The sequence below is a fragment of the Morone saxatilis genome, unplaced genomic scaffold (genome assembly GCF_004916995.1).
Source record: "Morone saxatilis isolate NCDOM2014 unplaced genomic scaffold, NCSU_SB_2.0 Contig23, whole genome shotgun sequence".
Lineage (NCBI taxonomy): Eukaryota > Metazoa > Chordata > Actinopteri > Moronidae > Morone > Morone saxatilis.
In genome coordinates, this window is record NW_023339796.1 from 16021547 (window position 1) to 16037322 (window position 15776).

Here is a 15776-nt window from a genome sequence, read left to right on the forward strand (position 1 = left end):
AAGAGTGAGTCTTTTACTATCTGTTTTTTTTTTTTTCTTCTCCAAAATGATAATTAGGTTTTTCTTATTTTTTTGTGTGTTTGTATGGTTATATTTACAGATTGTGAGCACGCAAGATAAAGAACTGGCCATCCCCTTCACCTCCTTGTTTCCGGGGACAGAATACATTGCCAGAGTAGGATGGACAAGCGACGGCAAATAGTGAGTGTGCAGTCTGGTACTGGAACTTCTAATATTGTGACATAATTTTGGATACATGTGGACACAGATAATATTAGATGTCATCTTAATGGGTGCCATGCTTACGTTTGTGATCTCTTTTGTTTCCATTGGAGAAGTTGTTTCCATAATCAACCAGTCTTGCTGTAGTAAAGCAATCCTTTGAGTTTTCTCTGCTCTGTTCCCCCCTAGTGGCTGGGCAGTGCTTCTGGACCGCAGTCAGAGAAAACTACAGCTGGTCCTGCTGCCTCCAGCCCTCTTCATCCCTGTCACAGATGACACAGCTCAGAGGCAGGAGAGTCTGGAGGCTGTGCCCAGTAACACACAGCCATACATAATCTATGAAGAGACCACCGACGTGTGGATTAATGTAGGTCTTCTTGCATGTTTCACTCAAGGTTGTTCTGCTGTAAGGATTCAGTGATTGACTGTTCTTCTCTTTCTGCAGGTTCATGATATATTCTATCCATTTATTCAAACAACAGAAGATGAGTTTACTTTCATTTGGATAAATGAGTCTAAAACAGGTTTCAGCCATCTGTATAAAATCACATCCCTGTTACAACCAGGCTGCTACCATTGGACAGAGGACTACCAACACATGGAGGGTAAGAGATTTAGAGATGCTTGTGAATTTATTTTAAATAATCCTATCAAATACGTCAGTGTTTTTTTGTTTTTTTTACGGAGTTTGTTGAGTCTGTTATCTGTTTTCTTCAGGAGACTTCAAATGTGCAATCAAGGAAGAGGTTGCACTGACCAGTGGAGAATGGGAAGTGCTGGCAAGACATGGTTCCAAGGTTAGACATTGTTGAAAACACACACACAAAATACAGAAAGTATGTGTATAGTTCCATACATTTTGTTGTGTTGACTCTGTACTCCAGCTCCATTGACTTTTTTTCAAATTCAACAGGCCTGCGCATTTCAGGGCGAGGGCAGAGTTACAGTACTGACTCTCAGCTTTAATGGTCCGTCCGACCCCGTTTACATCCCACATCAGCCACCTGAGAGGAATCTGTGTTCACATCTTGAACTTTTTTTTTTATATTCTCCCTGGTGATATTGTAGGGCTGTACTGCAGCCCCCTACTCTTTTTACTTCAGGAGATTTCTGCTTTCAGTCTAGTCCTCAGGATAATTGAGTTGCTGTATTGTCCTTTAACTGGGGGAACTATGTATAAAATAAATTCTAAAGAACTTTACATTGCTCACCCAATGTGGATACGAACACCCCCAAACTCTGTTAAAACTGGAATAATAACTGAATAAATAGATTTTAATCCAATTTGGTGGACTACAGAGCCGATACTTTATATACTGTTGCAGTACTTTATAACTTAACTGTTTATATGAACTTCTCTTTTCTCTTCCTTGCTAGATCTGGGTGAATGAGTCATCAAAGCTGGTGTACTTCCAGGGCACCAGAGACACTCCTCTGGAGCACCACCTCTATGTGGTCAGCTATGACTCACCAGGGGATGTGGTCAGGCTAACCAAGCCCAGCTTCTCTCATAGCTGCTCTGTTAGTCAGGTAAACCCATCTGTTTATATTCTCATGCAGCTGTTCATCTTTCTATAATCATGACAACTTGTCCATCAAACAATGTTGCTTACAGATATTCCTTTCTTAACCAGTGTTTTTATGGCTGCTAGTCATAGTAAAAATTTTAATAAATAAATGCTTCAGTAAGGGAAATGGTAATGGTGGAAATACTTTCTTGAGAAAATGACCAATGTCAGAAACAGAATCAGAATCAGAAATACTTTAATAATCCCAGGGGGAAATTATTTGTGGGGACATGAGGGATGTCCATGAAAATATCTAAATCACAAGACGTGACTACTGAGGTACCACAAATGGTGTTTTTTGTCACATCAGAGAGACCAGTTTATCTGCTTAAGAACAATGAAATCTGAGGAAAGATGTCATAGCCAGGGATCAGTTGGATAGTCTGTAGTATATGGGATAAATGTCCTCCAGCTATAAGAAGTGTTTTACACAGACAGTAGCTGTAGATGTTGTGGTTTGTAACACAGTTCCCTGTAGTACGTGGTGTAGCAATTGCTTCCCCTCCCTCAGCCTTTCTGTTCCTTCCTTGTCCTTTTGTATATCATTGTTTTTATATTTCAATTTGTTTGCACCTCTCTCCCCTCTCTCACTCTGCAGAACTTTGACTTTTTTGTCAGCCACTACAGTAACGTGAGTACACCTCCATGTGTTCACGTCTACAAACTGACCAGCTCAGAAGGTGACCCACTACACATGGTACCTGAGTTCTGGGCCAGCATGATGGAATCACCAGGTAAACGGGATGCAACGTGACTGACCACCATACAGTAGTTTTACAATTCACTCAATATGCAGAGTTTGTATTTACACAATCTGGCTCACTCCGCTTCTGTTAGAGAGCAGCCTGGCCAAAAGTGAAGGTTGTATTTTAGGAACAATCAATAGAACTGAGTGCATAGTCTGTCTGGGAGGGTTGAGGTCTGACTTTGATTAGATCAAGGACGGTCAGTTTGATCTGCAATGGCGTCCTCCAGACAGTCCTGACAGTAATCAGATAATGTGGTGCAAAAACACTTAACATCATCATGAGCGCTCTACGTCTGTGTCCAATTGTCGTTTATGATTCATTGAAAGTACCAGGAGTGAGAAGGAATTTCTTGTTTCTGTTGTGGCAAAAGTTTAGGGGTCACATAATAACACCCTAATTAGTTATTGGGCATGATGGTACTATCAGCTACCCATTAAACTTGTAAAATTGTAACATGACCTATTGCAGTATTGATCAGTATCATTAAAGAAAATGTGTCACAATCTAATGCCAGATCAATTTAACATTTATTTGATACGCTAAATACAACCTACTGTGCAATTTATGCACTTTAATGTATGTTTTTTGCCCTTTGTTTTAGGTCAAGTTACAATAGGAGTTGAATCACAAAATCCCTGATTTAGGAACATACTTAACTAATGACCACATGTGTTTATGTGTCTTCCAGGTTGCCCAGGAGATTACAATCCACCTGAGATTTTTGACTTTCCTGGGAAGTCAGGCTTCCAGCTTTATGGGATGGTGTACAAGCCTCACAACCTGCAGCCTGGCAGGAAACACCCAACTGTTCTCTTCGTGTATGGAGGCCCGCAGGTTTGTGGATATATTTTCGGTCTGTGATATCATCATATTTTTGTGTTCACATAATGTTGCTTTGGACGTGTATTACTGAATGATAGAAACATTGAGAACATTTTGATGTGTATGTGTAATCAGGTGCAGCTGGTGAACAACTCCTTCAAGGGGATGAAGTACCTCCGTCTGAACACGCTGGCCTCTCTGGGCTACGCTGTGGTTGTCATTGACGGGAGGGGTTCCTGTCAGAGGGGCCTTGAATTTGAAGGAGCACTGAAAAACAAAATGGTAAAGTAAGAGTCCGATAATTCAATGAATTCATTAGAAACATTTTAACTAACTTGTAAGGCAATGTAAAAATGATTGAATGTCATAAACAAGATGCACAATTTCCAGATTAAATAACGCTCCCATTTGCCCTTTTCTCTTCAGGGTCAGGTAGAGATTGAAGACCAGGTTGAAGGGCTGCAGTACGTGGCAGAGAACTTTAACTTTGTGGACCTGAGCCGTGTCGCCATTCACGGCTGGTCCTATGGTGGTTTCCTCTCTCTCATGGGCCTCATTCAGCGACCCAATGTCTTCAAGGTTAGGAGGCTTCTTCTTCTTCAGCCCTTCTTTTATCCTTAAACCATACACATACTTTCAAACAGTGAGCATCCTCAATAGTTTGTATCTTGTATGATTATGTAAATAACTTTAATTAGAATGAATTGCTTAATTCCTGTATGAAGTCTCAAAACTGAACTTATGATGTAGTTGTCACTTACAGCCACATGGTGTCTGTGTTGTACAATGTGTTGGCTAACAGTCTTCAGTCAGTAAGGATATCTGCAGATAGGTTCCTGTACCAGAGGGAATGAGTTTACTTTTTCTTTTGTTCAAAATGTGTAACCAATTGAGTCATAACATCAGAATATACTTTAGAAATGTTGAAACTAATTCAACATTTTCCAGCAACCTATACAGTAAATCCAAAGCGCCTCCCCCCTCCTGTATTATATATATTTTGAGTTGTTCTGTGAGCAAAGTGACACCTTTCCCCAGTGAGATACAGTTTTTTGTTATTTTTTAATTTTACACTCTTTTCCACCTGACTACATTGTGCTTCCTTGCCAGTTGGCTATTGCAGGCGCCCCGGTGACTGTGTGGATGGCCTACGACACAGGCTACACAGAGCGTTACATGGATGTGCCTGAAAACAACCAGCAGGGCTACGAGGAAGGCTCTGTGGCCCTGCATGTGGACAAGTTGCCCAGCGAGTAAGTACACACAGTTAAACATGTAGGCCATAGTGCCTGTTAGTGTGGAATTTAGTGCTTGAAACCTCTATATTTATCTATATTCCAGGTATTATTGCAACTAATTTAACATATGGTTAGGTAGGGGGGTCATTCTCATCCTTGACCTAAAATACCTTTTGAACTGGAAGTAATACTTTAAGAAAATGTGTACATGTCTGTGAGGCTATTTTTTTTTTTGAGGATTTCATGTTGTTTTATTGCTACGTGAAAATGCAAACAACCAGATCTCTGTTGTCAAGCAGTTATTAAAATCTGCAAAGAGGAATTGAGGTGGTCAAGCCTCTGTGTTTAGGGACTGAGGAATCCCTGAGGGCCTCGCGAACGGCATGTTGGAGCACTGCTCATAGATCAGAAGCAGAACTAGGGGAGAATTTCTTTGGATCCGTGAAGGAATGTTTCACTCTTTGGCAACGTGTTATTTCAGGAACTAAACTGTATGTCTTACTATTGCACGGAAGCCTATTATATTGTTACGTGCTGTACTGTAACCGTGTAACCGTGTCATTCCAGGCCCAACCGTTTGCTGATTCTCCATGGATTTCTAGATGAAAATGTGCACTTTTTCCACACCAATTTCCTAGTGTCACAGATAATCCGTGCTGGGAAGCCCTACCAGCTTCAGGTTAGCATCACAACCCTTATTCCTCACACTGACACATCTTTCTGAAGTTGCCATGTGAAGTCTTTTCACAGTAGGTTGACATAATTGTTACATTTCAGCAAATATGTCTTGATGATGTCTGAGCTCCATGTGTTTGCTATATTGGGTACCCCTATAATGTATAATGGTAGTAGAATACAACAGATGAATCATACTCATGATGATATTTTAACACTTTTCTAAAACAGATTTCAGGGGATACAGACATATAGTACACATCGGAGACTCATTTTGTTGTCCTGTTTCAATTTTCCAGGTATACCCCAACGAGCGACACAGTATTCGCTGCCCTGAGTCTGGAGAGCACTACGAGATAATGCTGCTGCACTTTCTACAACAATACCTCTGAAATGAGACAACGGGGGAGAAGTGAAGTCTAGTTTCCCCTCTGTCCTCCTTTACCCTTCCAGCTCACCGCCCACCTTTAGTCTCCCTGACCTCCCCACCCCAACCCCATCTCCAACTGTTCACACCGTCACTGAGAGACTATCAGACACTCTACAGCCACTAGCCACTCTCTCCTGTGAACTAGTCATGTAACTTCTCCATTATACTTCCCCTCTTTTGCTCTCTCTGTCTCTTGTTCTGTTACTCGCTTGCTCGCTCTGTCTCCTCCATGCCCTCCCCCCCGTGTACAGTCTGGGGTATGGTTTACGAGCACAGATATGTGGTGTCTCACCCTGAAAGCTGAACAAAGACAAGGACATATGGAGAAATATTTGCAGGCTGTGTCACATTGACTCATAGCTCACCCACATCCTCATCTCCACAACAATGATGGTTTTTGCCAAATGTTATTGTGTTGTTTTCCCGCTTATTCCACCTTTTTATTCACTCAAGTCAGTGGTAGGAACGGGGTTACAGTTCACGGATATGAAATGGAATATATACACATATTCGCAGACATGAGCTCCCACACTATACATACATACATGTGTAAAATACAGTTTATCAGTAAATACTCAGAACACTCAGAAGCACACTAACACAGAATTGCAATATCCCTACATACTGTGAGTCTGAACTTTGCAGTTTGTGTAATGAAGAAAGGAAGAAAAAAACGAGACTCTTCCTCTGTCCACTTGTTTTAAGTGTGTGTCGTTTAAAATAAAACATTTTATGGATTTTTATTATTTTTTAATGAGTGCTGAGAGAAGCCGCTCATTGATATTTTGGCGCCGTTTTCTCCCCTCATATTACATTGCTCAAGATGTCTGCTTGCCTTCTTAACACATAATTTATATTTGCCAAAGTACCTCTTGACTCTTGATCATGCTGGTATTTCCTTTTTTTACTGCAATAAAGACAACAGGAGGGTGAGTACTGGAGTCTTACAACAGCTTTGTACCACCGGAATACAATTTGTACATGATAATGAATAAATGTATGAATCAGTCACATGCTGTCTTTTACTGCAGTCTTTTTATTCAAGCAGTTACAAGTTAGGCATGTTATAGTTGCAGCATGTGTTCTGTTTCATGTTTTGTAGGATGCAACCAGGCTATCATATTTGGAAACGCTCTCATCTCAAGTGTTTTCCCATACTAAGTTCCCACTCTGACCCTTCATTATAGCCCTCGTCTCATGTTCTCCCCCTCTCCTGCTTCACATCAGAGCTGCACCCGAGCAAAAACCCAACAAGGGATTTCAAGCACTCCAAACCATGCTCAAGTGAAACAGCAGAGGTTTTTGTGGACAGCACTGTTGCTATAGTAACCTTTTAATAATAGGGTACTCCTCATAGGTGACTGATGCCTAACCTTGATCTGATTAGAGATTAAATAAAGGAATCTGCTGCCCCTATTTAAAGTATACGCAGTATGAATCACCAGCAAGCAGATCATTGCAGAGCTGGATATAAAGGTTTGGCATCATAAAACTTGCAAGTATGCTAGATTGCTTGTTGGAGAGAGATGAGAAAACAGATACCACTGTCATTTTAAAAAAAGCTTGCTACCAGCACCTCTATCGCTCACTAAATGCCCTTTGTTTCCACAAAGACTAAAATTGTTAATGGAGGTTTGGTACAGGACTATTTTTTGGCCGGATGCAGTGCCGGTGACTTTCTAGAGGTTCTATTGGTTGCCTGGCAACTGTTCCCAGCCACAACAAAGCTGGGACAAACATGACCCCCATATAACCGGAACTCCTTGTTTTTACACGGATTAAGTAGAGCTTTATGGTTGCTGTGTTCTGTTTTTAACTTTTGGACAGAGCCAGGCTAGCTGTTCCCTCATTTCCACACTTAAAGACAAGCTAAGCAGCTGCTGCATGCAGCTTCATATTTAACTAGCTACTGTGCAAACATCAGTGTCGTATCAATCGACCCATCTCAGCACGAAAGCAAATTATTCACTACCACAATGTATATTATATGGGATAGTTGGTATGTATTAAAAAAAAAAAGTAAGTATCCTGCTATACCTGCTCTACATTGCAGGTAACAGGTGGAGTCCCACCTACTGTGTGACAGCCAGGCACTGACTTTCGCCAGTACCCTGAAGGGAGAGGTCAGTTCGGAGCACTCTCATCAGATCAGCTGTTACAGGGGTTGATCCTGAACCAGTGCTGGAAGGATCAGTATGGAGGAAGCACATTAACAGTAAGCCTAACAAGGAAGCAGAAAGTGGTGCGATGAGAAATTAAAGCTGACACCTCGAAGCTCCTGATGTGATTAAGCTGCTAAAATCTTTAAGATGCAAGAGACTTGCCACGTGGGGCTCATAGAGATGGTTTAGGTCTACTGTATGACTTTGGGCCTGAAGGTGGTTTCCAAAGAAAATGTCTCTCTAGATAGGTTTGGTTAAATTATTCAGTTCAGTTAAATTCAATCAGCAACAATCTGCGAAGAGTGAACAATTTGAACTAGTGATTTCTTGATAAAATGTGTATTTTTTTTCCATGAGTAATGAAAAATGAATCGTGCAACTGCAACATTTTTCCATTTCAGGTTATATTATCTTGGATCTGATGAATGAAGAATAAAATATCTGCTTGAGAATGAGAATGAGAATCCACTTATCTTGGCTCTAGTTGTGGCCATATTTATTGTATTTGTGTTTGTGAAATATACGTGTATTTTTTCTTGTTTTAGTTTTGTTATTAAGGATATTATATATTATAGATTATATTAAGTGCCACATAATACACATACATTATTAGTTTAAGTCAATTTTATTGGCTCATAATAACCAAACAATGGTTATTTTCTCTTAAAAAACAATTTTACAACTGGCAAACACAACAAAGTCAATATAAATTACAAACAGGCAGCACCAGAAATATATATATTGATTATTTACAGCATTTAAATAAGAAAAGGGAACATCTACAATCACAAACCCTCAAGTCACAAGGACAACAGATAATATCACAACAAATCAGTAACAGTTACATTTCTTAAGACAGATGACATTCCTTCATACACTATGTACAAAACCATGTCTGTCATCTTAAAGAAGTCAACATGACTTAACATCATCAAAACCTCCACTGAAAAAGTCAGTGAAGAATATGGGTGATTTGATTCAAAATTGCAAGCAGAAAACATGCTGTATAAAAGGCTGAAATGGTTTTCAGTGCCCCACGAACTGCTACTGTCTTAACACAGTTTCTGCATGGTAATGCTAGTTTATAGTGATTTATAACTTTACATAATGGGTTTGAACACTAATCTCATCATGTTCATGTGGAAAATAACTCTTTGTTTTAATTAAGTCACCATTTGGTCCACACCATTGGTTTAAAAGTCTTACTCAATGGGTCTGCATTTCAGTCCTACATGCATCTTTTACAAAATAAGAGCAATTCTTAAGCTGTTTTCGAGCTGACTGCTGTTTACTCTCTACCAAACCATTCAAATGCAACAACAGCCCACAAACACATTTGACACCACATGTCTGGTGATGAGTCTCGACTTGTTGGGAATCCTGTGTGGCTTACAGAACAGTGAACAGGCCGGGACTCGCTTTGTGACGCTCTCCTCACTAGGGGCCCCTGCTTCATGCCATTCAGAAGGAATCAACTGCGATGGTACAATATATGAAACATTTTCCACTGCAGGTTTTCATCAATCATCTCAAAGGACAGAGCAGTGGAAACCTGGAACTCATTGAATTTGAGCTCTTTTTGCCCCTGTTTCAAGGGCCTGGGCTCTGGTATGAGGTCCTCCTCGCAGGGAGAAAACCAGGGAAAATGGTAACCTCTGCCTCATCAACTAAGCACCAAGAAAAGAAAGAATAGTCCAAAATCTACTTCTTTCAACCCCTTTGTTTTGTGTCAACTTTTTCATTCTGTCTCTTTCTATTCTTTATGACTTATTTTCGATGGCAGCAGGGGCAATCATCATCATGCTGTTCTTCAGAGGGTAGTAGCGACCCCTCCAGGTCTTCCAGAAGATACCCTGCTTCCTCTGGTGCCGCTGCTTGGGAGGAGGGCTCTGGAAGTATCTACCGTTTAGGTTGGAGCGACCACAGTTGCTGAACCACCAACCACCTAGGAGAACAAATGACGAGGTCAGGTTAGGCACTAGTTCAAGTATCCCAAGATTGGAAACTGGAGGCATTTGTCATTGTGGTTGTCATTACCTGAGAGGTGCTTGGCGCAGTTGGTGTCAATTTTCTGGTCGTTGTCTTGGTCGCGGGTGGAAAAGGGCAGGCCAGAGGTGGCGTCCGTCCCCAGGGAACTCTCCAAGGTGCTGAAATCATCGGCCTTCTGAATCTGGAGCGAGTACTTGGTTTCCTCACCGCCCAGATGGAAGGGGAGGCGGATAGCTGCCACGTCACTACCCCAGTCAGAGAGCTTGATGTTGAGTATATAGCCACCATCTTTAGCAATGGAGTGGATCTTTTCTAGACCCAACCAGAACTCCCCTAGAAAAGAAGACAAGAAGAGAAATGGTGAGAAACCTGTCTGCCTTTGATCAGTTCCAAGCTCATCGGTGATAAGGTGCTTTGGGGCCCCTGCCCTCTCATGCAGTGCTCATAAAAGACAGTAATGCTGTGACTAATCTGACCCTTGCCAGGCCAGCTAGCACCTGTCCAGTCCGGTTTTGCAGTTAGTGAGAGTAAGATCAAAGTCAAAAGAGCATTTACCATTCAGGCTGCCAAAGCCTTTCTCATAGGCCTGCCATAGCTGGTCAAAGTCAACTGAGCCATCTTGGCGCCTTTGGATCACTGTCCATCCTCCATCTAAACAGAAAGACAGGAAAAGACTGATCAGGAAAAGTTGTATCAACGAAAACAGCAGCTTTTTGTCAAGTTTGGGGACTTTGAACTATTCTTCTGTTTAAGATCGATTGCCTAAGCAGTTAGCAATTGTGGGGCAACCTTCAGTGAGCAGGACATAAAGGGGAAGAGGTTTTCCACTTACCAGCTGTCATCTCACAGAAGACTTCAAAGGGCTCTGCATTCATTGGCTGGATGGTATAGACCCCGCTGGTGGTCTCACCTCTCAGAAACAGCTCATGACAGTCTGATGGCATCTCTAGAAAAAGAACAAAGAAGAAAAGAAAAAGAAAATGTTAAGACAAACCGCTCTGTACAAAGGCCCACAATCCAAACAGTATGATCACCTTTACAGTACACTACTGCTAAAGTCATAGAATTGTCTTGTTTGTTTTGCGTGTTTCCTGTTTTTTTGAAATTTTAGATATAATTCTGGCATGTGTAGTATTTTAATGAAGGAATTGTGACTTGTTTACTCTTCCCAGCATTCATAAGTAGGTAATTCACAGTTGGGGAAACTCTCAGCCACACGTTTCTCTGCGCCGTAAGAGCTGTGTGTCTGCAAATACAACTATCGTAATGAGTGAGCCTATCAGTGGGTCTGAACATATAAACCTAGAGCCTTTGATCTAGCCACAACAAGAGGGAAAGGGTGAGTGAGAACTTCTGTCTGAACTTCAGTTATAAATATGACCTTTCTCCCAGTTCCCAAGCAGACTTCCCTCTATACGGCTGCTTGGTCTTCTGCTATTGAGTTGCACACAACTAACCTTAACATTCCTCAACCTCCTTTTCCCCCCACTGTCTCTTATCCCCCTCCCTTCTGGCTTGTCATACCTCCCTCACGTGCACAGCAGCCAGTTGGTGACGCAGTGGTGCATGGCTGGTGCATGCATGGGGAGTGATCAAAGGGTGCATGAGGGGAGTTAGGGGGGGAATAGTTGCTATAAAGGGATATCGGAGAAGGCAGTAACACAAAGCAGGGGACTCCGGAGCCAAATGGAGCAGTCATGTGCCCAACTAATAGCCCCCCTTCAGTAATCCTTTTTATCATGGATGGCATCACCACATGATGCTATTTAATGTCTTTACACAACAAAACAATTCAATAAGGTGTTATTTTTCTTATTTATTTGATTTTTTTTGTTGGATATTTGTCTGCATATTGTTTCAATGTGAGCGCACCAGCTGACCGCAGAACAACAAAACCTAATTTGTGTGTAATGACCTTCTCTCAATAGGCATGAACTCTTGGTGGCCAGTTGTGGCTGTAGTCTGCCTCAGGGTCAGGGGTTCTCCTGAACTTTGGCACACTTCGTATTCATTACAATGGGAGAGAAGGAGGAGGTAGGGGGATTGTGTGTAGGGATGGGGGAGGAGAGGAGAGGATGTCTGACTCCTGACAGATCTAGGGGAAAGGTTGCTCATTCTTGAGGGATGTACAAATGTTTGTTTTACACAGAAAGGTGGGATGTCTTAAGAAGGGGAGGAGGTGTGTCTTCCAAACAGTGGAGGATATCTGTACAAAGTTCACAGATAAATATAGACTGCCTTTTCCCATTTTTGCCTCATTTAGTTTTTTTTTTTTTTGGCTCAGGCACAAGGACAGTAATCTGAGGAACGTTGCATGCTAGATTTGTACAAAGCCCCCCCAAAACAACAGAAACGATCAGTGTGAGTAATCCTGTTGAGCTGTGTGACCCTGACTGAACGCTCTCAGAGACCAGCGAACTTTCCCCCAGTTGAAACCTTGCCAGAGAAACTTGTTTCTATTATCCTCGTTCCTTAAATCCTGCTGATGTCAGAGTTCTGAGGTGTTATTGTGATTTGTATTAGCTGACTGATCTCAACTGTTGCCTCAGCCATGTTCACCTTTCACCTAATTCTCATCTATGGCCATCAGAAACATAGGTTTGACATTAAATTCACTACAATTTGTTCGTTTTACTCAGCTATGATTATAATAAGATAAGATAAGATAAGATAAGCCTTTATTAGTCCCACAGAGGGGAAATTACAAACAGAGAGGAAATTACAAGCAGCCTGTTTCAATATCGACTGTTTCAATATGCATGGATTTCTAATTTATTCAGCATGTCCTCTCATCATCCCTCGCATCCTCTTTAGAGGCTAAACAGACCCTAAGTGAGACCAAAATGTGGTGGGTGAGAAAGCTGAAAAAGTGTGTCTCAACTCTTCCCCAGTTGGTGTGTATCCAGTTCAGTACAGTCTGGATGAAAGCGTTCATTGTGACTGCTGGTCCAGTCACAGTTCAGTTCAGAAAGGAGCAGCAGCTGCTTGGCATGGCTGCACACTGAGGCCATCATTTACTGGCTTTTACAATCACTGTAAGACCCAGTATGGGGTCATTGACTAAACTGAGCCTTATTCTGACAGTTCTAACTTCCCCCTTTTATCTCTGCCAGTACTTTATGTATTTATTATTGAAATAAGGCTGCCTAATGAAGTTTACCAGTGTGGGATCAATGCAGTCCATCTTATCTTAAATAAAATGTAGGATATATATATTAGTTTATAGTTCCTAAAAGTAGGAGGCCTAATTTACATTTTATTAACCATATTTTATCACTGAGTTAAATCATCCTGTATTAGCTGAATGGTGTCAATGGGATTTCACAGGCTAAAAGGCACAGCTTCAAAAAAAAAAAAAAACCCACCAGTTGATATTTCTGGCGTCACGCTGAGCAGAGAAGCGTGTCCCAAATTGATTAGATTCCTTGATTTTAATTGCTCGTGATTTAAGCGTCTTTGTAGCCTGACTTAACAGATGGCCTGCCACATTTGGCGTCAGATTTTGTCCAGTCGACTTAAGACAGTGCCAAGGGAGGATTTTGCACGCCTTTTGGCTTTACTTACCGACTGGTGAGTCGCGTTGCTCCGCGACGCCACTTTGCACTGAGCCGTCGGCGTTGGCGTCCCGCGGCGACGCGGTTCTCTGTCGTGACTGTTGGACCTGGAAAAGTTACGAGTCAATGATGAATATAGGACAAAATAAGAAAGTAACACACAATGTTGTTGGCTCTGATATGTGATGCAGAAACGTCTGTATGCGTAATTGTAACGCTTCCTCACCTGGCTTTGCAGGGTCCTGATGCGCACATTCTGCTTGTCAAGCTTTTCCTGCTGGAGCCTGATCCGCTCCATCAGATCATCAATACGTCTGTTCTGAGCCTCCAGCATCATCTGACAGAAAAAAAGAACACGAAGATGCCACATTTTTAGCCTTTCATAAACTTTATTCTACACCGTGCCTGTGCGTAAAATATGCCCAACTTTAGAAGACATCACCAAATGAACACCAGAATTAACACAAGAAACGAGCCGCCTGCGGGGTTTTATTGAGAAGCATGAGATATGTACCCAGACATATTTCCACCCCTCAGTGACAAGCATTTGTTCTTTCCAACCGACTGTGGTGTGGTTATGTAACTCAGTCATACGCGGGATTTTCCATCCCACTACAAAGCCTTCCAGGCTCATGTACCGCTCTGTAAGCGTAGGCCCGCAATGAAACTCCCATAAGCCCCTTCCACTGTGTCATATGGCCGAATACTCTCCAGGTTGTAAAATGTCACAGCTGTGTAGAATTATTCACACATTCTTGCAGCTGATGCGTGCAGATCTCTTTGTCTGGAAGCATTTAGTGTTTCCCTGCACGTACTGCACGCTCCCCCTCCATTCCGTGCAGGCTTGTTAACCGACCCCCCTCCACTCTACTACGCCCATCCACCCACCCTTTGCTTGCCCTGCATTTTGATTTAGTGCCTTTGAGCTCAGGAGAAAAAAAGCCACACCGTGAAAGCCAACTGCTCATGCATACGTACGTCCACCAGTTTGAGTCCCTTTAACCACCTCCAGTATAACAAAATGTTGTACTGTGTGGGGCTTTATGGTGATCTCTGTAAGTAAGGAGGATTTTAATAATGTTTTCCATGCACTGGAAAGCCTCATTTCATTTCCCTCCCAAACTAACTCATGTCACTCATCTTATGTTGCTTCCCCCATCCTTCTGCCTTCCTAAACAAATTATTATCACCAGAAACCAAAGACAGAAACTCTTGCATTCTCACCTGGATGTTGCGAGCATCACTGTTATTCTTGGCACCAGTGTCAGGAAGCACCGCGTCTCCCTGCAGCATGCTGTCCACCCTCTCCTCCAGCCGGCTCATCCTCTCGCTCACCGTCCTCCTCTCCTGCTGCATCTCCTCCGCCTTCTCCCTCAGCTCGGCCGTGACATTCAGCACCTGCCCCTCTCTGTCCTCCAGCCCGTGGGCCCGAGCCTTCAGGGCCTCCCCCTCCACTCGCAGCCTCTGGCTTTCTTTCCCCAGTTCGGTCACTGTGCGATTGAAGACCTTCAGCTTGCTGGAAATGTCCCTCATCTGGACTTTGGTTTTGTCCACATGCTCCTTCAGCCCCTGGCCCAGTTGCAGCAGGCCATGGGCAATGACATTTACATCATCCCATGCTGCATACTGTACACGCTTCTCCTTGGCAGCGCTGCTGGAGGGCGAGCCCCCTTTCCTCTCGAATGGAAAACCTGTGGCCATGAGCACCACCAGGCAGAGAGTCAGAGTTGCCAGTGTTGTCTTCATTGCTGCCGATGTCCTAAAAGTGTTGAGATGTTGATTTAAATGGTGTCCTCCTGTTGCAGAACTGTGCAGTGTCCTGTCCTGTCTTCTTGACTTGCAATTTGCGAGCTCAAGCTCCCGGCTGAACAGTGACAGCACTACTGTTATATAGTTTCACAGCCCTCAAGTCTAAGCTGTAGGCAGCCTGCCATTGGCCAGCTGAGGAGAGGGAGGGGTGCAGTTACTCTCAGGTTTCTGTCCCTCCTCCACCTCTCTGTTCACTATTCATGTCAGAGGCGGAGGAGGGACATGATATAACAAAAAGATAGGCTTTCATCTCAGCACTGTGGGAGACAGGGACTACATTATCTACTAAAACTAAACACTTGATATCCCCCGCTGTGAAACAAATGTATTCCTTTACTGTAAAGAATTAACACTAGTGTAATATTTCTGAATGAGAGAGGTAATCCATCCATTAGCTCAGGAACACCCTGAAATTTGTTGATGATGATTATAAAATAACCCAGATTAAGCTCATAAAATAGAGAATGCGCCTGTCTGGAGAATTCAATATTCATTGTCAGTTTAACAGGTCATTTTTAACAACCAGCTAAAGTAATTTAGTGTAAACTGGACTGGACT

At 42.5% G+C, this 15776-nt stretch overlaps 2 protein-coding genes across 2 annotated transcripts in view; one reads left to right on the forward strand and one right to left on the reverse strand.

The window, feature by feature from the left end:
* Positions 1 to 6717, forward strand: part of LOC118334524 (dipeptidyl peptidase 9-like) — a 12364-nt gene extending 5647 nt beyond the window's left edge. The window contains exons 10-21 of the mRNA XM_035670445.1: positions 101 to 201; positions 412 to 589; positions 668 to 827; positions 940 to 1019; positions 1600 to 1752; positions 2389 to 2524; positions 3228 to 3373; positions 3497 to 3643; positions 3788 to 3940; positions 4472 to 4614; positions 5167 to 5278; positions 5574 to 6717. Of these exons, the coding sequence (XP_035526338.1) occupies positions 101 to 201; positions 412 to 589; positions 668 to 827; positions 940 to 1019; positions 1600 to 1752; positions 2389 to 2524; positions 3228 to 3373; positions 3497 to 3643; positions 3788 to 3940; positions 4472 to 4614; positions 5167 to 5278; positions 5574 to 5666 (1602 nt within the window). The 3' untranslated portion in view covers positions 5667 to 6717. The remainder of the gene's footprint in view (positions 1 to 100; positions 202 to 411; positions 590 to 667; positions 828 to 939; positions 1020 to 1599; positions 1753 to 2388; positions 2525 to 3227; positions 3374 to 3496; positions 3644 to 3787; positions 3941 to 4471; positions 4615 to 5166; positions 5279 to 5573) is intronic.
* Positions 6718 to 8475: 1758 nt separating this feature from the next.
* On the reverse strand, positions 8476 to 15293 carry angptl4 (angiopoietin-like 4). The gene is made up of 7 exons (XM_035670205.1): positions 14634 to 15293; positions 13636 to 13746; positions 13420 to 13516; positions 10688 to 10801; positions 10411 to 10506; positions 9904 to 10188; positions 8476 to 9811 (listed from the first exon to the last, which is right to left on the reverse strand). The coding sequence occupies exons 1-7, from the start codon at positions 15153 to 15155 to the stop codon at positions 9627 to 9629; spliced, it is 1410 nt and encodes a 469-aa protein (XP_035526098.1). The 5' UTR covers positions 15156 to 15293; the 3' UTR covers positions 8476 to 9626.
* Between the last annotated feature and the right edge of the window lie 483 nt (positions 15294 to 15776).